This window comes from Copidosoma floridanum, unplaced genomic scaffold (assembly GCF_036245765.1).
Source record: "Copidosoma floridanum isolate Cflo_tuat_1 unplaced genomic scaffold, Cflo_Japanese_pri ptg000009l, whole genome shotgun sequence".
NCBI classification, from domain to species: domain Eukaryota; kingdom Metazoa; phylum Arthropoda; class Insecta; order Hymenoptera; family Encyrtidae; genus Copidosoma; species Copidosoma floridanum.
The window spans coordinates 3,495,456-3,518,457 of NW_028321886.1; the positions used below are offsets into that span (position 1 = coordinate 3,495,456).

The 23,002-nt window shown below is 41.9% G+C and overlaps 2 protein-coding genes across 2 annotated transcripts in view; one reads left to right on the top strand and one right to left on the bottom strand.

Moving 5' to 3' along the window:
• Window positions 1-18,779, bottom strand: part of Tusp (WD40 superfamily protein Tusp) — a 28,381-nt gene extending 9,602 nt beyond the window's left edge. Inside the window, exons 1-6 of the mRNA XM_089589852.1 lie at window positions 18,004-18,779; window positions 8,765-8,932; window positions 2,704-2,886; window positions 2,067-2,250; window positions 700-1,086; window positions 437-573 (exon numbers count right to left, since the gene is read on the bottom strand). Of these exons, the coding sequence (XP_089445978.1) occupies window positions 437-573; window positions 700-1,086; window positions 2,067-2,250; window positions 2,704-2,886; window positions 8,765-8,932; window positions 18,004-18,099 (1,155 nt within the window). The 5' untranslated portion in view covers window positions 18,100-18,779. The remainder of the gene's footprint in view (window positions 1-436; window positions 574-699; window positions 1,087-2,066; window positions 2,251-2,703; window positions 2,887-8,764; window positions 8,933-18,003) is intronic.
• A 2,607-nt stretch (window positions 18,780-21,386) lies between these two features.
• LOC106643226 (RWD domain-containing protein 1) lies at window positions 21,387-22,984 on the top strand. Its single transcript, XM_014358266.2, has 4 exons — window positions 21,387-21,753; window positions 21,855-22,204; window positions 22,293-22,479; window positions 22,665-22,984. Exons 1-4 carry the CDS (start codon window positions 21,684-21,686, stop codon window positions 22,778-22,780), a joined length of 723 nt encoding a protein of 240 aa, XP_014213752.2. The 5' UTR covers window positions 21,387-21,683; the 3' UTR covers window positions 22,781-22,984.
• Window positions 22,985-23,002: the final 18 nt, after the last annotated feature.

A 23,002-nucleotide genomic window follows, 5' to 3' on the forward strand; every position in this document is an offset into this window, starting at 1 on the left:
AACCACCTCGACAGGCAAAAAAAGTTATTAATACTTTTATTCCGGCTAAAAACTCGGCCGACTCGCTGCAGATTCACCTCTGAAAGGTGGAAAAAAAAAAAAAAACCAAACCTTTGATGACGACACACGACGCGCGTTATTAATCCGAGCCGACAAGCTTCACGAGATTCGTTAATTTAAACGACTCCCAAAGCAAAAAACGATAAACCCACTCGTGACACAATTAAATAATTCATTATTAATGAAAGGTAACCCATCAATAATCAATGTTTTAACCTTTGTTTCGAATTGTCAAACAAAATTTAATTAACTTGCCGGGTAAAATCACGAGTGCAGTAATACAAATCAATTATTTCCTCACGAGCTAACGCATAGCATCTACCTGTATAACGTAAAATGAGAACGACGAGGGTTTGTTGATTGTTTTGTTTTGTACCTGAGTGTAAGGTATGACAATGGTGTAGATCAGCGCCCCAGTATCCGAGTAAAACTTGAGCAGATTCGTGTACTCGAGATTGCCCGTCTGGCAGCAGTAGCCACCGGTCCCGTAACCATTGCCGTTACTATTGTTGTTGTTGTTGTTGCAATAATAATTGTTATTCTGATGGTGTTGATGGTGGTGGTGGTGGTGGTGGTGATGGTGGTGGTTGTGGTGGTGAAAGTAATGCGACTGTTGGCTCGTCGGTGATTGCGGCTGGGACTGCTGGCCATTGGCTTCGATGCCCGCAATGGCCAAGACCTTGCGCGAGTTGCTCCACTCGGCGTGCAACGGAGGCCTCAGGCCCGTGTTTATCGTCACGGGCGAGACGTCGTCGAAGGACCGCAACAGCACCACGTTCCCGTCGGCCAGGCACACCGCCAGCACGTACTGACGGCAACTCGTCGCCCTACCACCTCCGCTACTGTTGCTGTTGTTGTTGTTGTTGACGTTTCCGCGGCTGTTGCTGTCGTCCTCGTCGTCATCCTCGTCGTCGCGGTCGTACTCTTCCGCTCCACCCCCACCATTGGCGCCGACGGTGTCCTCGTCGTCGTCCTCCTCCAGCTTGAATTTTTCCGCGGACCACGCCATTGACGTCACTCCAGCACCTGCGAGCCGATTTTCGTTTGTTTCGTTTTGATTATTGCGCTTGATGATTTCAAGAGCTCTCATTTGTCTCCTCGTGAAAACCAAATTGTCTCTTCAAAAAAATTCAAGACAAGAAGAATTTATAGGTACGTATACCACACAGTTCAATAATCATACTAAGAAGAGCGTTTTATCTTTGTTGCCATCGCTCAGACATCATCCCTTCATTTTTTTTTTTTTTTTTTTTTTTACTGTTGAGACAAAACAAAAAAAAAGAACCGATAATTTTTTTTTTTTAACAGATAATTCATAGCAGGAAGATGATCGATTCCCTCGCAAAAAATTATATTCGTATACATCGGTCGAAAGCGTGACTGTCTGCATAAAAGAGCGCGAAATAAAACGCTCCCATCTTGATTGTTATTCGCGACAGGCCAAAGTGGAATATTCATCGATCCTCTACAGATATACACTTACGTGTACGTATTTGTGTACGATGTATAAACTCTCCTGGCGTCGATTTAATCGAGGTCGAATGAATATTTCCCCGTTTCTTTTTTGTTTCATTTTTTTTTCTTCTGCCCCTTGAGATGCCATCGATCGCCGACAACGATAAATTCAAGACTTTGTTGTTTATCCCTTGTTTTAAATACGAACGCGAAATAACGGTATGGATGGAATTCATGATCCCAAGACGCGAAAGATCGAATGTAAGGGGGTGTAGCGGCCGAGATCGCGTGGGCGTCAACCCGACACGCATATATATACCCAACGTTTTTTCCCCAAGGCCCATAATCGACTGGATGCTTGGGTGGAAAAAAAAATCTCCGCGGCTACACCTCGAAATCCCCGAACGCTCGCTCGGCCGTGGCGTTGAAAACCCCAGCAGCTCAACTCGGACGGAGGAGTGAGGAAAAAAAAATCCCATTTCGCGTTTCCTATGAATAAATGCCCACAATGTGTGGATGAAAAAAGCAAAAAAAAAAAAGGATGAACTCACCGAGCTGTACCTCCGAGACCATGGCTCCGTGCACGTCCATGACGATGAGCTGTCCGGCCGTCGTGCCGAAGTAGACCTGCTGGTCGTCGGGGGTCCAAATGCCGCAAGTTATCACCGCCTTGTGGTTGAGCATCGACGACCAGTAACGCTGGCCCGCCACGCTGCCCACCAGCACGAAGCCGTCCTTATTATGGATTCATTGGTGTAGCAAGTGCCAAAGAAAAAATATGAAATGCGTTATTATTGTTATTATTCATGAGCGTCGACCTTTGCTTCCCACGTTCAATGCCGAGTAAATTTAATTTTCCGGAATAGCCAATGCGGTACTACATTTAATTGTAATTGAACGTCTATGGCACTGTGATAGCGTGACCGAGTAAGATCATCGAAAGTTTTTTTTTGTCAAAACTGAAACGAGAAATGGGGGATGAGGGAAAAAAAAGAAAGAAAAGTAGGTCCTTGATAAGCAAAGCGAGGCCGCGTGCAAAACTCGACGTTTGGCCTTCAATCGTGCCGTACATTCCCTTCGTTGTCTCCTCGGAAATACATAAAAGTCAATCACCGTCCTCGCTCCGACTGACAGTTTCCCATTACATTTGTGCCCGAGCAACCGTCGGCCAAAAAGAGAGACAATCACCTTGTAGCAGATGAGCGCCATGCGTCCATCGTGCGACCAGGAGAAGTGGGTTACGGGCGTGTTTCGATCGTTTATGAGCTCGATGCTCCAGCGCCCGTCGTACTTTATCCACACGAATATCACCCCCGTACTGTCGCACGAGGCCAGCTTCTGGTACGGCTCGTTCCACTTTACCAGTATCACCTGCAACGTGTGTATTTCATCGTTATTACAATTATATTGACGTTACATTTTTTTTTTTTTTTTTTTTTTTTTTTTTTCATGTAGGTATTATTTTTCCTCGTCAATAATAGAATCGAGGAGAGAAAAATGTTTGCCCCTCGCATCTCGCGCTATTGTCCTCGAAATACAGCCGCAGTCCATACGCGAGTCGAAGAGAGAAAGAGGGGGGGGGGCGGTATGGGTGTGTATTCATATCGCTGGCAGGCAGACACCGCCATAAACCTCCCGATTCGCGGCTGCAATTGAACGAAAGAGCGCAAATGTGTGCTAATACATGGGTCGCCGTAATTCATGGAGATTTCTATACGTGAAACTGAACGGTGTACTGTCCCACTGCTACCAAAGCCTTTCTTTTTTCTTTCTCTCATCGCTTTTGTCGTTCACCGGTGATTCATTCGATCGGGTGGTGTGGCTTTTACGGTACCAAAAGTCGAGATTCGATTTGTTTCGATTTATTTAATTTCGCAATGCGCGAGGAATCGGTTTTAAATTCTTCAATCTCGAGCCCGTCTGACTAATCGTTGGTTATACTACTTGAAACAGATTTACCGGTGATGGGCGTTGCATCGTGTACGTTAAATATTGCACGCCGAGGGTTGAAGGGGGAAAAAGAAGCTTATTTAAAATAAACACCTCCCCTTTTTTTTTGTCTCTGTGATTGCGCTCACAAGCGGAATCGAAGAAAACTCCCTCGACGCTGTCACCGCCATCCAACGACCAGTCGATAATCTTCGTTCCCGATAACGAGTTTGAAATTACCGGAACCGAAGTGTAGGGTACTCTCCCTTTGGAGGAGGATGGGAAAGGGGGTAATCGATAACCGAGAAAGTATTTTTGCATTTTATCCGTGGGAAATGATTGGAGCCGTTCTCGAGTTGGGATTTACCGCACACGGTGTACAAGATATTAATTAATTATCTTCGAACGTGGCAGAAAAAAAAAAAAAAAAAAAAAAGAAATAGTCATCGTGCGTCATCTGTTTCTTTAGCTCTTGGCTCGACTTTTGGCTCGCTCGCTCGAGTATATATCGATTACACCCCGCTCACTGTGGGGGGTGGGAGGGGGGGTACACGTACGCGTAGTACCCATATAGGTATATATACCGCGGGAGCTGCCATTACCGCATTAGCGAAACGCCCGCGCGTTGTGAGTATACCAGGGGTGAGAATTTCAACACACAACAGTATAACCTATATATATATATATTCCCTAGTCGGGAAAACGACTCGCCAGTTCTGCGCTTGGCTGCTCCGGTTGTTGTTACTCATACACGATGTTTATTTACATGCACGCGCGGCTACTCTGCCTGCACATACACTGGATTCTTGTACGTATGTGCATCATCCTCCCTTATATTCTGTGTGCGCCAATAACAACATCTGCAACGCACGCGAGCGTCTGTTAAAATGGAGCAACGGTTTTTTTTTTTCAACTTGCTCTCGAGGCTGGATATTGATATTTTTTATTTTTTGAAAAATTGAATGGACGCCAATTTTTTATCCGTATGCATAGCATGGGGAGGGACCGAAAACTCGTGTTTTTATTTTCGAAGATACGGAAGAAACATATCTTTTCATTTCTTTTTTCTTGTATAGTCTAAAGAATCATAAACGAACGTCTTGGGTGGGAAAAAAAAGGGACAGGTAAGTATATCAATGATTCAGACTGCAATATTTTTCCAATTTCAGAGTTACAGAGAGTACCATTTTGTGTGTTTTAGAGATGCATTTTAAATATTTTCCCACGATCAAAGGCACGATGTTAAAAATCGCAAAACTCGACAATGTATGTATATATATATGGCATGTTCCGAGTCCGACACTCGACTTGAAATTTCGATCTCCAACTATATAGCAACGTGAAATCAGTCGAAGCGGACCGCTCCACAGGAGTATTTGGCAAAGTGACTGTCGGCGCCAGTCCTTTCCTCCGACGATTTACACGGAAAGAGCGATTACGGAAATGTACAGAGTATACAATAAGAGAAAAAGAAAAATAGAGGCGATCTCGCTCCACCCCGTCTGTGCTCTTGATTTCTATAAGCCTGACTTCCAAAAGCGAGACATACGTATACCTATATATACACAAGCATCAGGAGGATTATATACAGTAGGTATGGTGTAGGTGAACGTCATTGACTCGCCCTCCTCGACACTGTTGTTCTCTAATACATATATATATATACGTATGTAGACGTACTTGGCTTGCGAGCGTCTCTTTTTTCATCTCCACTCGTGCCATACGTGTACACCTCGGATCTCGCACCTTACGTGCCCCCTCGAAAGACTCAATACGGGGCGAGAAGTCAAAAAGCTCCGGAGACGAGACACCCCATCGCCTAACTATTTTTATCTATATATATACTCACTACCTTATGTCGCGCATACCCCACCAGTATCGCCTCTTTTTTTTTTTTCTCGAGCAAAGAGAAGCCAATGAATTTCGGCGTTTATTGGTTCCTCCCGTGTTTAACATGTATACCTATACGCGATGTATGACGTAGGTATATTTTATATGATATCGGTATATACGTTGAACTACGGTATTTGTCGTTATAAGCTCTGTTTGCAGACACGTACGTGCAGTTGGATGTATAAAAGGTACTATGTAAATGACATTTATGCGTACATTACGAGAAGAGAGACATCCTACGTACAGAGTTATCTTCTATTAACACTGTGCAGTTGCATAAATAGTGCTCTAGCATATCGAAAGAGTTTTTTAACGATGAAGCATCGATGCATCACGTGTACGTATATGTCGTCCCCCAAGGGGTAGTACTTCTTTGGTGAAAAACTTTTCGTTACAACTTACATGTATCTACCTATATGTATAATACAAATACGTATGTATTAGCATGGTGTGTACGTCACAGTCAACCGAAAATTGTGCGAAATATTCGTCTCGAAAACCGTATGTTTATACACATAGGTACCGATGGCCAAACAAACAAGCAGCATTCGCGTATTGCAATAAACGACACATCCGTCCGGGCGATTGATCATTCAACTCCAATCCGACGGTTCTCGATCATCTGCCTAGTAACTGTAAAAAATATCCAAACCACTTTTAGGTTGATCTCTAGGCGACGAAAAACGAGAAAAAAAAACAAGCCCGGGTAGTAATTCACCCCCGTGTCCCCTGTTATCGACGCCGGTGTAAAATTGACCCGTATGTGTAGAGGCACATGTTCGGAGTACCGTTATAAAAAAAAAAAAAAAAAAACACGGTTACAGAGCGGCATATACGAGTGCGCTGTGCCGATAACAGTCGACGCGTGCAGCGCGAGTGGCTTTTCAAAGCCGAAAGCACCCAGTTTGTTGTAGAACAAAAAAAAAAAAAATAAAATAAAATAAGCACCGCGCTACGGGAGCCACCGATAACATTGCAACAGTTGGAGTTTGGAAATAAATTTTGCACCCCTTCCTCCGCGATGCTATGTTACCTTCTTGATGATACACCGGACAGCCGTTTACCAAGTTTTCAACTATAGTTTTCCTTGCGTGTATATACATAGCCGACGAGACACGCGAAATTCAAAGTTAAATGACGTGCTCTTGGGATCTCTAATTTAAAAGTTTAGCCTCGCGCTCCTATTAATAGCTAGTTCGCAACAGTACCCGCAGCACGGGGAGTGAGCGCCTTAATGAATGCCCAAATGCGTGAGCTCGAGTCGGCTTAATTCTCCTCAAAGTTTCCCCTACGAGCTTACAACTCCCGTAACATAAATATAAATATTATATAAGTTTGCACATGCGTTGGGGTAACAACCGTACGGGGCACAGACGAGATTTTATCCGGTTGAAATTTTTATCTAATGACGTTCAAAGAAAATTATTTCCAACGCGTACCTCGTACCTCGTATATTGAATTAGCTTTTATCGCGATAAGGCTCACTTTACGTATAATACATGACGTCCACGCACTGTGCATGTACAGATGTATCCTTGCAGACAAAAGAAAAATAAGAGCCGGAACGTCGCGCCAAACTGGCATTTTGGGAGCCTAAGTCTCGCTTTCGTCGTCGTCGTTGTTTGCCAAGCGGCGTTTCCCTACGGAAGGAAAAAAAAAAAAAAAAAAAAAAAAAAAGTATACATAAATGTTCAGAAAAACAGAAGCTTCGTATTGTACCAATGTACAGGGTATACACAGTTATATGTTGGCTCGTGTCTCTATACGGATACATACATACATACATACATACGTAAACACACAAGCGTTGCAGAAGAAGCGCCTTTATTGTTGTCGTCGTAGTCATCGTCGTCCACTTGTGCGCGGTAAAAGTTTTGCCTGCTCCTCTCAAGTGGTAATATCGCTCTCACCCGTCCACCCTCCCACCTTTATTTCTTTCTTTCTTTCTTTTCACGAGTGCAAAAGCTAGCTTGTACCAACCCTATGTAGATGTGTGTGTGTGTCGGTGGGTGGGAGTGAAAACGGTCACATTCATTTTCTCCTCGTCGTTTTTTCGAATCTTCATGCCGAGTCGAGAGTAGAAGAGAAAGGGAGCTGAAGTAGGGCTATTAGGAGATTTTTTTTTATTTTTTTTTTTACCCTCTGCCCACTCTCTCCGTATCTCTATCTTTGCCTCTTTGAGCGTCCGAGGGACGATTTTGCTGCGAGAGCGGACAATGATAGGCATAAAGGCTTCAGGTGTGGGATTTACTGCTCTTATTGTCATTGATTCGATATAACTGTGGACCCTTCGATCGAAAGCGCACGAAAGTTTTCACTCGAGATCCAAGTCAAGGGACTTGAAAGGATCTTTAATTTAATTTTTTCGTTTCTTTTATTTTTATCAATTGTTTGACATTTTTTAGATTGTAAATTAACGTAACGTACCTACAGAGTTACAAAAGAATAACCCCATTCGTATTTTTTAGGCAAACAACCATCCTCCAGAAGTTTAAGTAGTAATGTCCTTGTTTAGTCAGACACGTGAAAAAACTAACATTTATTAATGATTAACTTTTTACGTATTATATTTATCAACGAGCAACTCAACGAATGGTCATATTTTTTTGAGCACATAACCCTCTTGCAGAGAAACAAGTAGTATTAACTACGTTTGGTCAGACACACGCTAAAATCGCAATTTAGATGTATTAAAATTAATTTATTTTCGTTGAAAAATTTTTATCCTTTAACTTAATAAAATATTTTACTCTTACATTACCCCTTTTTTTATTTATTAATAAACATAATAAATAAAATAATTTATCGTATCAAAACAACCCAACGAAAATCTCCCGATTTATCCGGCAAACAGCGTCTGTTTCCTCTCCCATGCGCTTTTAAAAATGCATTTTCATAACGCGACTACAGTACACACGCGTAAAGTTCCTGGAAAACAATTTTAAAGCTCACGAGCTCTGCACAGGATACACGCGGAATGAAAAATGACGCCGTACACCACGTGGGTTGGTAATACGCACGTATGACTCGAACACGTATAAACATGTCGACACACATTTTGTTGGTAAACCAAGCCCAAAATGTATCAGGTACCCTTATTTTTGCTATTTTCGCTATTTTCGCAATTTTTTTTTTTTTTTCCTTCAAAAGTTAAAATTGCCTTAGCTCTTAATATACAGCTTGAAACACTCGGCTGTACCTTCAAATCTTTTTCGTTTAATCATCGTTCACCTGTATCATATATCACACTCGAGGTAACTACTTGGCATCCACATGGATATGTATATAGAAGTACAACCGGCAGCCCTTGGAAATAGACTTGACAATGCAACACGCGAGGGAGGAGAAACAACTTGGGGCTCGGTCCACGTGTAAAAAAGACACGATCGAACGAAACATGTGGTGATGATGATGATGTACGACATACCTCGCTTCTGTGTCCCCGCAGATTGTAGTTGGCGCGCAGGGGCAACTCCGGTGCTCGGCTGCGCGAATGCGAAGTGGTGAAGGTCACGCCGACGAGGCTGCGCGCATTACCCGTGGCGAGCCAACCCTCTTGGTAGTACTTGCGCCTGTACAGCTTCCAGCTCTCGTCCTACCAATGGAAAAATACAAAGAGGATGTACTTACGTTATAGACAATAAATAAATACACACACACACACACACATGTTACATATGTTTTGTTTCGCTCTACTTGCGCACGTCTTTTATCTTTTATTATTCATCGGCGCTTTTGTATTGGATTATCGATGTGACACGTAAACGCTCGCGTTTTATGGGTTTTTCAACGGCGCAACCGGAAAGCATGGCAAAGGAGAATTATTTTCCAAGCTTGAAACGAAAGTAAACGCTACCCTTGGGGCTTTTGTTTTTTGTCTTTGCAATACGTGCAGGCTAAGTAATTGGTTTACGTATACACGCGGGTTATATAATACATCCCTACTGACGGGGCCGAGGGGGACAAGTATGATGTACGCGTAGGTGTACAAGTTAAATTGACTTTGAATGATTTGCACAAATAATTTTCGTACACCGTGCACTATTGTTTTTTCGTATCATTCAGAATTGGAAGGTAGAGAGAAAACGAGATGGTTGAGTTTGGCGTTGGTCTTACTTCTTCCCGAGAGCGGATTGTATCACGGAGGTAAATGTTCTCTTCTCATCGACCGCACGACTGAACACAAGGTACAACCGATAACTAAACGTTACGAGTACAACAAGGTACATCGTCTTACGCGCGTCTAAAAGTCGTGCCTGTAGCTATAGCTTCGCTCTCGGTCGGCCGAAAACTCTGCACAAAGCTCTTGTTATACGTATAGAGACTAGCTGTGTATTGACACTGCACTTGCGCGGGCCATGTCATAATTAGCATCGTTATGACGTTGCGCAATGACGAGTGTACAGCTTTTTTGAACAAAAAAGGAATGCCAATTTGAATGTGCTTGAAAAGAAACGCGATGCTTGGGCGTTGTCTGTTTTCCTTGCCAGTGTCTGGTGTAGCGCAAGTACAGAGCGATTCCAAAAGTCTTGGGAAATTATAAAGTAACTGATGACGTATGAGCCAGTTCGCGGAAATAAAAACTCGACTAACAGGGCATTGTCGGGCTTTTACAGAGTATCCATTACACGCTGCACGGTATGAAAAAAAAAAAAAAAAAAGAACGAGCAAACAATGGGGGGGTTTTTTTTCCCAATACAAGATCGGCTGGAAAGTTGTTAAGGCAAAGGAAAGGGTGAAAAGCCAGCCGAGCGATAAGGATAAAACTACCCCAATTTGATCGTAGAGGTCGAAGGCGAGACAAAAAGAGAGGACAACGGATGTGTCGTATACCTGTGCACACGCACGCCCAGAGACCAATCCAACCAGTCTGTTCTTCTTCTTATTTCGCGTGTTCTTTAATCTCGAGGGATAAGTACTGTATGGATGCAACAAAGAAAGAACGAAGAATTTCAATGCGTCGTCATACCTACTTTGGCCGGTGGTGAACTTTCTTTTCTCGTTTTCTCTACTCGTGTACGTGTGTATTAGACAAAGCGAGGGAACAGTTAAAAGGGCGGGGGACTCGTGTCAAGTAAGTAAGCGCTGTTTTGTTGAGATGTTCTACCCGCTTGGGCTCAACGGCCGAGAGATATACGGCTCTCCGCGAATTCTCACCTCCGTCGCAAGCTCATATTGCGTACTTTCCGGACAGACTGTGATAATATTTTCCACGGCCCCTTTCATTACGCCCGCATCGAGTTCTACAACCATCTATATACTTGTATACCCCCCTTTTTCTGCAACATTCCCTCGAAACTCGTAAAATGATTTGCCATCGCGGATAAAGCTCATCCATCGATGTACGCCGAATCACGTGTACACCATGATCATAATAACAATAACAATAACAATACATTCCAGTTCCCAATAATGGGTTGAGATTGAATTTCAATCCAGAGACAGACAGAAAGGTCCGGGCGAGCTTGCGAGAGCCCATTATCCCCACATAAATTTGAATTTTTCACCCAGCCAAGGGTGGCCGACGAGAGATCGATCCAAAGCCACGCGCGGAGCATATAGACTCAAGAATGCACCGCTCCATCCCTCCCTTTTTTTCTCTCGTCTCGTCGCACGTCGTCGCGACAGCAGCCATAGGGCGCGGCGCCGAACCCTTGACTCTTTCTCCTGCACATGTCCCTCCCTCTCTCCTCCCCCCCCAGCCGCTTTTGCGCGATGCACCGTGTGTATACATATATGTACAGTTATTATGTATACGTGCGTCGCAAGAGAGAAGAAACTCATCGGTCGTGTGTGCGGGTGAGTGAAGAAAAATCTTAGCTCGGGGTGTAGCCGAGAGTGGAAAGCTCTGTTGCATATACATGGAGGCATCTGCGTTGGTAATGTTGGCAAAAGTCGGGTGTCGCGAGGGATTATGTTGCACATGGTATTTTTCCGAGGTGCTGTCTCTCGTGGCTCGTGAAAAGTTCTGCCACAGCATCTCTGAATCTCGTTCATCTCTGCTTTACATGTAGATATCCGCGAGAAAAAAAAAAAAAAAAAAAAAAAAAAAAAAAAAAAAAAAACCAAAACTCTCCCCATTTGTTTGGCTCAAATTGTAAATCTTAAGTTTTATTAGAAACGCATTCAATTTTAGCATGGTATACGTATGTTTTGGTATGGTAGTGGAGATACGTCAATTGTGAGATGTAGGGGTCGATTGCATCATTGCAAAATATACGCATAAGAACAAAGAAGAAAAAACTTTGACTGAGTTAAAAGTTTCAATCTGCACGAGATATATGTATGAAGGTAATAAAGTAGAGGATTAGAAATAAATTTTGATTCGAAACTTTGTAAGGTAACGTGGAGAGACTTTTTAATGAGAAATTAAATTTTCAGTGCACGAAGAGCTCGCAATACTTTACTTTTTTACGCGATATAGGTAATAATAATAAATTGATCTCTGAGCGCGAGGAGCCGCCTTGGCCGGTGATTTTTTCAGTTGACCTGATATCAAGCTGACGTGGTTCCTGTGAAAAATATTCCATTAGTTCTCACTTGGACGCTCATGGAAAATCCGTTCCCAAGAAAAATAATCTAAAGGCGAAGTATAACACACAGTCATCTTATACTTTATGTCAATCAAAAGATACGAATTATATTTGGGTAAAGACAATTCGAGACCACATGCACGTTCGCCTTTGAAATTTACCTTTGATGTACCTAAAATCGCGATTCAATAGAATTCTGTTTTTTTACCCTTACCTACACCCATGCCCAAATGTTTTCCAAGTCTACGCAATATATACGCGCGCAACGTGATGTATATAGGCCAAAGTTTGTAATGTTCCAGTTGAATAACTTTTCACCTGAGTTTATAGCAGTGATGCACGCCCGCCCGGGTAATTTGTAAACAATATCAGCTGAGCGTGCATATGGTTTACCCAATAACGAAGCCATTGTTTACTCCTGCCGTACTGTTTTCAAAATATGTTATAAATAATAATAACAATAATGATAATAATAATAATAATAAGCACAGGTGTGTATGTGTACATATACACGTAGGCGACGGAGCAGTGAGTTCATCTTTGTAGTCGGTGCATATATATGTATATAGTTATGGGATGCAAAGTTAGACGTAAAGGCTTCCTTGAAATTCGAACGAAATTGAAAAATCATCGAAAAAATTAGGAATCAGAATAAGGTTTCCTCGAGCACAGTGCTTATGGACCACTGCGTGCAGGAATCTCAGGAAAAGCTGGTCATCATCTTCGAAGCTGTAAGCGCGCAGAAAAAACGCTTGCAGCGAAGAGCCCCACTAATTTGTCCGCTATAAGGATTCCTTAGGCAGTCGCGAAAACGGAAGGGTAGGGTATTATATGTGTATCCTTGGGGTGTACCTGCAACAGCGTGTATACAAATATATACAAGTACTTACTAGACGTGTAAGCCCCGTGTGGATGCATCCACGGGCTGTGCGCTCATAATTGAAATGTTTCGCGTAACGCGGGACAAAGGGGGGGAGCCTGTATGTTTATAACGTGCAAGGAAGACGAGATGGATATACGTATATGCGTTACGTCGCGCCAAGGGGACGCGTGGACAAAAAAAAAAGCATACGTGCGTTACGAGAAAACAGGGAGTTCGTCGCGTACATGGAGACTAAAGGGAGAGAGAGAGAGAGGAGGGTAGGGTAAGAAAAAATCGAGCTCTGGTCGCGGAAGTAAGGTGCGCCTTCTTTTCTCCACTGCACCCAAGTGTATTCGCATACACGTAAATGTATTGGCAGAGCTTCACCCAACCACCCCCGCCTTTTTTTTTTTTTTTTTTTCATTTTTCCTTATACTCCCTTGCGGCATCGATCCGCGCGCACATTATAAACTCGTGCACCCTGAAAGCTCCTTCCTCTGCCCCTTGTTCTCTATTACACATATATATATATACACACCTACATGTACATGTACCTTTACGTACGCGCGCGTGATGGTCTTTATGTTGTTGCCGCAACGAGCGCGGAGCGTGTGCGACGACGCCAGTAACGGCGACCTATTATTAGAGGAATGTTTCGAGGTTGCACCAGCACGGCTGGAGATTTTCTTTTCTTTTGACTATTGCACCGAACTTTGGGGCTGGAACATTGTATTCCCTCTTTGTTTTTTTTTTTTTTTTTTTTTTTTTTTTTTCGTTTACTGTTATCGTCGTCAACGACCGTGGTTTTTTCAATTGAGCTGTTGCAGCCTCGGGCTGGTACATTTATAATTAGGGGGATTTTTTGCGGTCGATGGATCTTTGTGGATTACGTGTGAAAAGGACGAGGGGTGAGTGACGCGTGCTGGAGTGTAATCATGGTGACGACATGAATTTTAAAACGTTTGCAAAATTTTCCAGTTTGCCGGTAAAAGCTCCGATATTATGCCAAGGGAATAAGGGTAATCACCGGGTAAGTATACTTGCACGGTCGAGCGAACGTGCAATAATCCTCGGCGAGAAAAATTACAGAGAGGAAACTCCTCCGCCGGTGAACGTTGGTATTTGATCTCTGAATTTTCGAGCTCTGTAATTATGTTTGGTCCGCCTATAACGGTGAGTTAACTATTAAGCACACACTGGCACGTTTATTACAAGGTATAGTACCTACTTTGTGCTCGACACTAGTACTTGTCGTGTCATAAATTCACGGGGTTTTTCAACTTTTTTGACGAGTCGAGACGAGACTTTGAATAGTTTGAAAGCGTTCGACGGTGAGCCACGCGCCTGCTTTGACTATTAACTAATGGACGAAACCATGCAACTTTTTGATTTTCACCAAATTTTTATTCATCCCGAACTTCGTAGAAGATTTTACGTTGAATGGCACTTTGATGAATTTGCTACCCTATAGAAACGAGGGGGGAAAAAAAAGTTGTAACCTCTGATGTTAACGAATAATAAATGTACAAGGTTAACTCGTGCGGCGCGCCAAGTTGGAGAGGGAATAAATAAAAAAAAAAAAAAAAAAAAAAAAAAAGAAAATGGTGTATTGATTTTAGCAGTGGAAGAAAAAAAAAAATCAATTACAACGAACGTGATACATAATTGCCACAGTCCACGTCACGTCTGCCCTTTTCAACCGTGGGCTCCATTCTCTGAACGAGGTGTGAAAAACTCAGGTTCCGTTTTTTTTCTTTTCTCCTTTTTTTGCCCCCTGCTCAACGAGCTGTATAGATGGGGGTACACACACAATACCCCAATATGAGCAACTTGTGTTTAAATATACCCATGTAAGCACGTCCGAGATATCAGCACACTTACTCGGGCTCGAGAGCCGGCAAGGTAAAAGAGCGCCTCTGTCTTTTTTCTCGATCTTTTTTGCAAGCACGGGATTTAGAGACTTTATACGTATACATCAACATGATACAAATATACTTTTTATTAAAGAAGAAAACAGTACTACTTGAACATTATTGCTTATTTAATATTATTTTGGACCACCACACGCGACTACATTTAATTTTTCTTGTTTTTGCTTAGCTCTGTTTCAAGCAAACTAAGTAATTGAAAGTTTTGCAGGAAAGTTTTTATTGGTAACTTTTTTTTTTTTTTTTTTTTTTTACTTTTGAGTTTTATTTTTAACCTTATTCTGTGAGTATAGTTGTTGTACTAACACCGAAAGTACACGAAATAGCAAAATTCACTGCTTGTTAATAAATCAAAATGCCATCATTTAACTGTACCTTCTCTTTTTAATGAGCTTGTCATCGACTTGGACTTCGACAGAAATTTCCCATCGAAACATTAATTTCTCGCGTGAAGAGCTCTTCTGATGAAAAAAAAAAAAACACATTGAGAGGTAGAGTATACAGCAACCACTGTAACAATGCAATCAACTCTCTTTGAATAAATACTGACGACGCAGTACATGAGAGCAATAATTAACTTTGCTACCTCAACATTCGTACACAGTCAAAGCGCTTCACACCAATCGATGAAAAATCGAACGACAACGAAAAAAAATAATGTAAAGGTAGTACGAATGATTCATCAATACCGACACACAATTAACGAACGAAAAAATTCTTATTTGTGTACCAACAGACTTGGATACTTTATAAATTTTTCTCAAGTACAATTTTTTGCTAAAACAACAATGCTTCATTTGTTAGAATTTAGAAAAGAAAAAAGTAATTGAAAAATTATAAAAATATGCAATTCTAGATACTTTGCAATAAACTTCTATATCCAAAAATTTCTCGCAGTTATACGAGGCGGAAAAAAATTATTCTCTATAGTGTATTGTGAACAGTGACGAATAAAAATAATTGTTGAAAAAAAAAAAAAAAAAAAAAAAAAACCACTTGCGTGCCCCAGTCTGCGCGTAAAAATTAACTTGGACTAAAAACAATCGGACAAACGAGTTCGGCAGAGAAATCGGGTGGCAAGGGTAGTAAATTGGCGTAGTAGTCGCGCGACAATTAATTTCCGCGGTCGAAGCAAGACTCGCACACAGTAGTACCGGTCGTGGTAAAAGGCAAACGTATACGTACGTGTAGTTTAGCCTCCGGCAGTGTATAGTTGACGGTACAGTAAAGTCAGGGGGGTCGGCGCCGCCGCGCTATTACATATTAGCTCGTTCGATTTCGATATCCGTCGTTCCCTTTCCATCGGCAATACCCAATGCACATTCCATACACAGGAGGGCGGATCACCGGTCAGCCAAACTACGATCACCGTACACTCACTCTCCTTCACAAATTGAGCTTCTAACAAATAAAATTCTTCTTCTATTTTTTTTTTTTTTTTTTTTTTTTTTTTTCATTAGCAGCAGTTCCCGTTCGCTTGTACAAAATTGGCCTCTGCTGTCTGACGGCTACGCGGGAAACGCCTCTTTCGATCTGCACGTACTCCCGGGCTTCGCCCAGTGACGATAAGCTTTCTACTGTACTACGTTGCGGATGTTCGGGTGATTGACTACTGTTATACCCATGTACACGCGCGTTAGGCGTGATGGAAAGTGGGTGCACTTGTCGTTACTCGATTACGCGCACAGAGAGAGACTCCGCTTTCTTTGAACTTGCAAGAAGACGAAGGGAGAGCAGCAGAGGGGTCCCTCGAGCCGGGATTAACGAAGGTTTCTTTTTGAAGTTGTATATGCTCATCGCCCTTGCGTGAGTTTCGTTTGTTCGGGCGAATTACGCGGTGGCGGCTGTGACGGGGGTAAGAGAGACAGAGACGCCTTGACCAAACAACGGAGATTACTGAACAATTACGCAGACGCCACAAGTTTTTTTTTTTTTTTTTTTTTTTTTTTTACTACCATTGACGCTCGTGTTGGTGCCTCGAGGGCTTTTTTTATTTTTTGTGTCTTTAGTTATTACTTATTTGTTATTTATTCTTTTTTTTTCTTTTCATTTCGAGATAAAGTGCAGGTTTCTCTCCCCAAGATTTTAACGATGTTTACTTCGGGTTCCCGGAGCGTATTTGCTTGCGGGTGTACGTTTAATTTTTCAAGAGAATTGAGCGAGGGTTCAAACAAGGGGTTGCTATGGTAGTGGTTGATGTGTATGTGTATATAGTATAATAAAAAAAAAAAACGTACCGTATAGTGCCATTGAATTGATATTAATAGTCAATTTCTAACAAGGAGAGCCGAGATTTTAATTAAAAAACACGGTGCACGGGGTTGTAATTAAGGTTGCAGGTATGTACGTGTAACACGTACGTATATGTACACGTACTCCGCAAAAGCCGTACACATCAGCAGTTTCTCCGTTGCTAATTAAATGGATAGTTATAGAGTGGCTGTCGTGAAAGTTTCGTAATACAAATGTATCGCGGGTGTGCGTACGAAATATATAATATCGTTTGCCCTTGCGTTAAAAGGTTTCATTGAATTTCGTGGGATTACACTGATGTATCGCTAATCCGGCCGACGAAGGAACTTGCACCGTACAGTCGTGGGGTTTTATTATCGTTACTTTGACGCTCACGTAAAATTATTATTGCAATTATACCTTTTGAGGAAAACAAAATGTACATCATAGGGTTGTACTTGCAGTAATCATTTTTCTGCACATAAGGCCACGTTACGTTGTACATTGTTCACTACTTGTCTTTCATATTTCTTTTCCCCCGTATCATATCTTGGCGTATTGGCCATATCAATGTGTGATTAAATTCATATACTCGTTTTTAAAAATAACTTCAATGCAGTATTTATTTCACATTGAATCCCTTTATAATTAATGCCCTTTTGAGTACCTCCACATATTAATCAAATCCATCATGCGTCATTTGCAATCGTTTATCTGATCCAAGTTTATTTTTAGCAGAATTAAAATACATTTTCACGCAAAGAAAGACATTATTTATGATGATTTATTTTTTATTTTTTAGTGGTTTAGTTTCAAAGTGGGTTTAGTCGTAATGAACGCTTGTTTCATAAAAACTAATTGTGTACCACATTGTAAGCGCATCGCGAGGGTAATTTCGTATACAGTACAGTATGAACCGGTTGAAAAAAACCTACCCTCTCCACGTCCAATCGGAGCAAAACACCGCACGTCTCGACCACACAGACACACACACACACACACACACACACAAAACCTCCCCTTTCAAGCAACCCCGACCCCTACGTTGAAAAAAAAAACAAAAAAAGCTCTCGCGCGAAATATGGAGAAAAAAAAAAGTAGCACAACTGACCTCCTGGAGTTCGTCCGGTAGTTTGCCCATCCAGCTGAGCGACAGTATGTTACAGTCGCACTTGGCGCTGCTGTTCTTCTCGAAGTACAAGTGCATCTTGGTGCCAGGGTGTATTGTGGACGAGAGACGAATGTACTAAAACTAACGCGTCCGATGCTGGTCCTTGGGTTGCTCATCAATCCGCCTCGAGCTCGTCCCTCGATGAATATCACTACTGGCGTCGTTGCCCGCGCCACTTTGCAGGGCTCGCCCATCAAAGACAGCTGCACCTCTTGCCGTCCCTTTGTCGTCTATACGTGTATACTACAACACCTATACGCTATATATTCTTTCGCGATACTGTAGAAAGCGCGTGCGGGATGGTTATTGGCGATGGGTGCCGTTTCACCTGTGAACGGAAACAACGCGCGCGCACACCGCGGTCCTTTGCCTTGTCGATGGCCAGAGCTGCTGCTGCTGCACCTGCGATTCCCACATTATTGTTCGCTGGCCGTCCTTTCTCTTTCCGCTCAAAAATTTCGCTGGCTCCTCTCGCGCGTCCGCCACCACCTGTCAATAAATCGATGCCCCCTTACTGTTTTCCCTTCAACTTCTCCGCTGTCACACCCGCGGCGATCAATGGGCTATCCCGTGTTGCCATTGTTACCCCCTTCGAGTTGACAAACGTAATCGCCAATCGCACAAAAAATCGCACATAGACAGCAGTAGCAGCACCAACACCTTTTTCAAGGGAAGCCGAGCGATACGTACACGGAGGAGCTTTCCGAGCGGGGGAGTGTCTGCTGGCGCACTGCCGCCGCTTCCACCACCGCCGGCTGGCACTCGTTCGGGCAAGAGGGTGCTGGGGGTACATATATAGATATGTGGAGCGCGTATACACACACACACACAACCCTGCCACTGGCTTTTTTTTGTTTTTGTTTCGTCGCAGCGCGCCGCCATGTTCTCGGTCTCCCTCCCTCCTCGACGACCCGACCATCATCCCCTCTCGAGCTCCCGTCGCTCGCTGCTGCTGCTGGGGGGTGGCACAGGGTGCTGCAAGCACGTGATGTGCTCGCAAGCTCTCTCCCCCTCCCCGGCGTGTGAGAGTACCCGAGAGCGTCTACGTCATCGGGCTGTACATATATATATATATACTGTCACGGACAGGCGCGCATCCCTCGGCCGTGTGACTTTGTCGTTGAATTATACACCCAAAAATTCATGCGTATAGGTCTATATAATATTATGTACATGCACCGCGAGAGAGGGACATGACGGCTACGTTGTTTTGCGAGCGAGGGGAGGATACATTACATGTCCGAGCGCGTTCGGCGCCGACGAGTGCCTCGTGCGTACTATACTATCTCTCTCTCTCTCTCTCTCTCTCTCTCTCGCGGAAAAGGGCCGTTCTCGTCGCGGACAAGGGAAAAGAGAGCGCAGCGCACCACCCAGCCACCCTCGGCGTCCTATAATGTGATGTATGCGCGCGCCAAGGGTCGAGTTGGTGGTGGTTGGCTGGTGTACGTGCGCCAATGTGCTTCGCGTGCAAGCTTCGGCTATATTATATACGCGCGTGTGTATACAGCAACCCCCTATACATCTCCTGCCTCGCGCTCTCTCGACCTCGTGGGGCACGATTACTATACTTGCGCCGTCTCTACATATAGAGCTTACATTCGCGAGCTTTTCCTCGCTACTATACTCTTGTATACGTATATACTCTAGACTCGTTCGAACTCTGCGCGTTTGCATCGACTCTTTTTCTCTCTGATTTTTGTTTTTTTATTTTTTTATTTTTTAGCTTTCCTCGCTTGATTTTTTATTTGTTTATTTAGTCGCAACATGCCACCTCGTGCATCCACGTATACACACCTATAATGCTCTGCCAAGATCCCTTACCCTTGTTATAATATTGATTTACACAATCGATCGAACTGCACAATATATAATTACATGCTAGGCTGATGGTCTCTTGCTCAAACATCTACAATATGCATTAATCGTGTTGTGTTGTAAGTACACGTGCAATTAAACCATCAACCAGACAAAAATGCCCTGTGTCTGTATTTTATACCCATGTATACCTCAAACTCCGACTAACGTATAATTATATATATATATATATGTGTGTGTGTGTGTGTATGATTATGATACTATACATCTTTGACGCGCGCGCGCCCTCGTGATAATCACCAAACAATGAAACCTACTCAAGGTACGGGTACATATATTTATCATTTAGAAAATATCTATACATTATCCTTTCGTTTTCACCCTCGTTTCGGCTCATTTATCAATCTCAACTTTATTGGCTATATTTATCCGTCAAAACGATCGAAACATTCGAGATTCAAACACCCAAATGACACACATTACATTGTATACAGACAAAGAGTATAGGCATACCGATCCTCGGCCTACTCGACTCGTCTGTTTCTACTTCGGCCTCGCCGATATCTATTCCGTTTCTACATACCTATATGTTACATACACATTATAATATCATGTAACACTAACCCACATCTCATTTTAAATACATAGGTATGTACTTGTCTATGTAAACCACCCCCCGGGGCATGATCGACACAGCTAATTTTTTTTTTTTTTTTTCTGCTGTACATGTGTATGTTTCTTACATGTACATTCCGTCAAATTGTTCGGCCCTTCCTCCCCAGCATACCCATTTAATTGTTCGAATTTCCTAATCTTGAGTTTTGTTTACGTATACCCTCGTTATTAAGTACCACTCTTTCTCTCCCCCAATTGTTTCGTTATCTCCTTCGTGCTTCTTAATATAATATATTATATTATGCGTGTATGTATAATGTATGCGTGGTATGGTCGTATAGCGTGTATATAACGTCTGGAGTACTCTGGAGTGAAGTCTGTAACTTTGATCGGTTAATTTGGATCAGACGGCACTTTTTTTTTACGCGCACGGCGCCCAAAGGGGCTTACATACGAATATTCAGAGGTGTATGGATGCAGCTCTCGTCTCTGGGCGATCGGAGGTGGAGGATTAAACAAATGTGCCGATATTCCATCTTTAAACATTAAAGTTTTCGTTAAATGCGCCATAAAAAGTGTGTACACTTTTGCACAGTTAAGGTGGAAAACGAATGTATTAACTGATGATGGCTGCTCGTTATTTGTTAAAATAATTTTTTTGTCATGTATCCATCACCACTAAGAAAATACGTCCGACCTAATCCGACCTCTTCTACTTACACTGCATAAGGTCTGCTTTTAGCAAAGGAATACTCTATACGATCGAAAATTTGCCGCGTTGAAAATAAGTTGTATGTCTCTGCACGCACGGGAGGGCGCGCGAGCAGTGATAAAAAAAAAAATTCCAAAAAAAAAAGTGCTCACTTAATTTCGTCTGCGGCAGCTGTCGGAATTTGTTGTTCGCTTAACTAAAAATAAAAAGATGCAGCATGTTTGAAATAATGATTTTTTTTTTTTAATCGTTTAAGATTACTTTTATTTTTGTGCTGGCTTGAGCGTGATGTAAACGGTAATTGTGTTAGTGTGCATGACAAGAAGGTTAAGATTTAAGTGCAGGACATTAGGTTATGCATGTATTTGAATTATACATAAATAATTTTATTGTTCAATGTAAGTTTGAGTGTAAGATTTATTTCGCGAATGAGATTTTAGTTGTCTTTGAACTTTGATAATTTTCAATAAGTAACACAATGGATTATAAAGACGAGCAGATAAACGAAATCGAGGCTCTTGAATCTATCTACTGTGGTGAATTTGAAGGTGAAACGAATTTTCCTGTTTTTCTTTTCTTTTTATTAATATTTTTCTAAACATTTACTTTTGTAGTGATGATAACAAATTAAACCTATCATGTTAATTAGTTCTAGAGGTTGAGCCGTTTCACAAGTTTAGTATTGTTATCAAATCTGAGGAGTACGAACTAGATACAGATAATGGTCTGTCGTGTAGATTAGAAGTCACATACACAGCCAAATATCCAGACGAACCGCCAATTGTTTCCATCGAGGAAGAGGAAAATTTCGAGGATGGGCTTGTAGAAAAGCTGATGAAACATTTGAGTGAACAGATTGAGGAGAGTTTAGGAATTGTTATGGTGTTTACATTGGTCAGTGCAACTCAGGAGTGGCTCAACGTTGAGTGGGATAAAATCAAACTAAATCGGGAAGAGAGTGCAGCCAGAAAGCTCAAAGAGGAAGAAGAGGCAGAAATGGTAAATTGTTTTATAATTAGAGTACTTCAAATAGTAGGAAGTTTAAATTATAATCTCTGTTATTATTGTTGCAACTTGTGGAAAACAGAAAAGGTTTGAAGGAACAAGAGTTACAGTAGAAACATTCTTGAGGTGGAAAGAAAAGTTCAACGAAGAAATGGGTTACAATGAAAAAAAAAGATTGGCTGAGAAGGAAGAAAAGAAACTGACAGGTAGAGAATTGTTTATGAAAGATAAAACTCTTGACAAATCAGATCTCAAGTTCCTGGAAGATGGTAAGATGTTTCTTTTATCAGATAAACGGTGCTCATTTGTAAATAAATTGATTTATATATTTGAATCGTATTTCCAAAAAAATACAAATTAATTTACACATGTACTAAACCTATTGATTAATATAATTTTCACATTTAATGTCTTAATGAGAAAATGTACAAGTATTCGAATTTTACATTTTTAGGCGATTCTGTTAAAGTGGACGAAAGTTTATTCCAAAACCTCGATGATTTAGACTTGGAAGATGAGGATGATGATGACCCAGACTTTAATCCAGATGCATCAGATGACAGTGAATAAAGTGTGCTCATACGAAAATGTATCATATTATGGTGTGATCATTGAAATTGTAAAAAAAGAACGTTGAAATGAAGAACCACTGCAACCTCTCAGGACCTATACATTGTCTGTGATTGAAATATCAAATGGTAACTGAACTAACGAGAGGTGTTAGGGTTATAAGTGCTTTTTTTATAAAAAAAAAAAAAAAAAAAAAGTGTAGTAAACAGCTGAATATTTTTG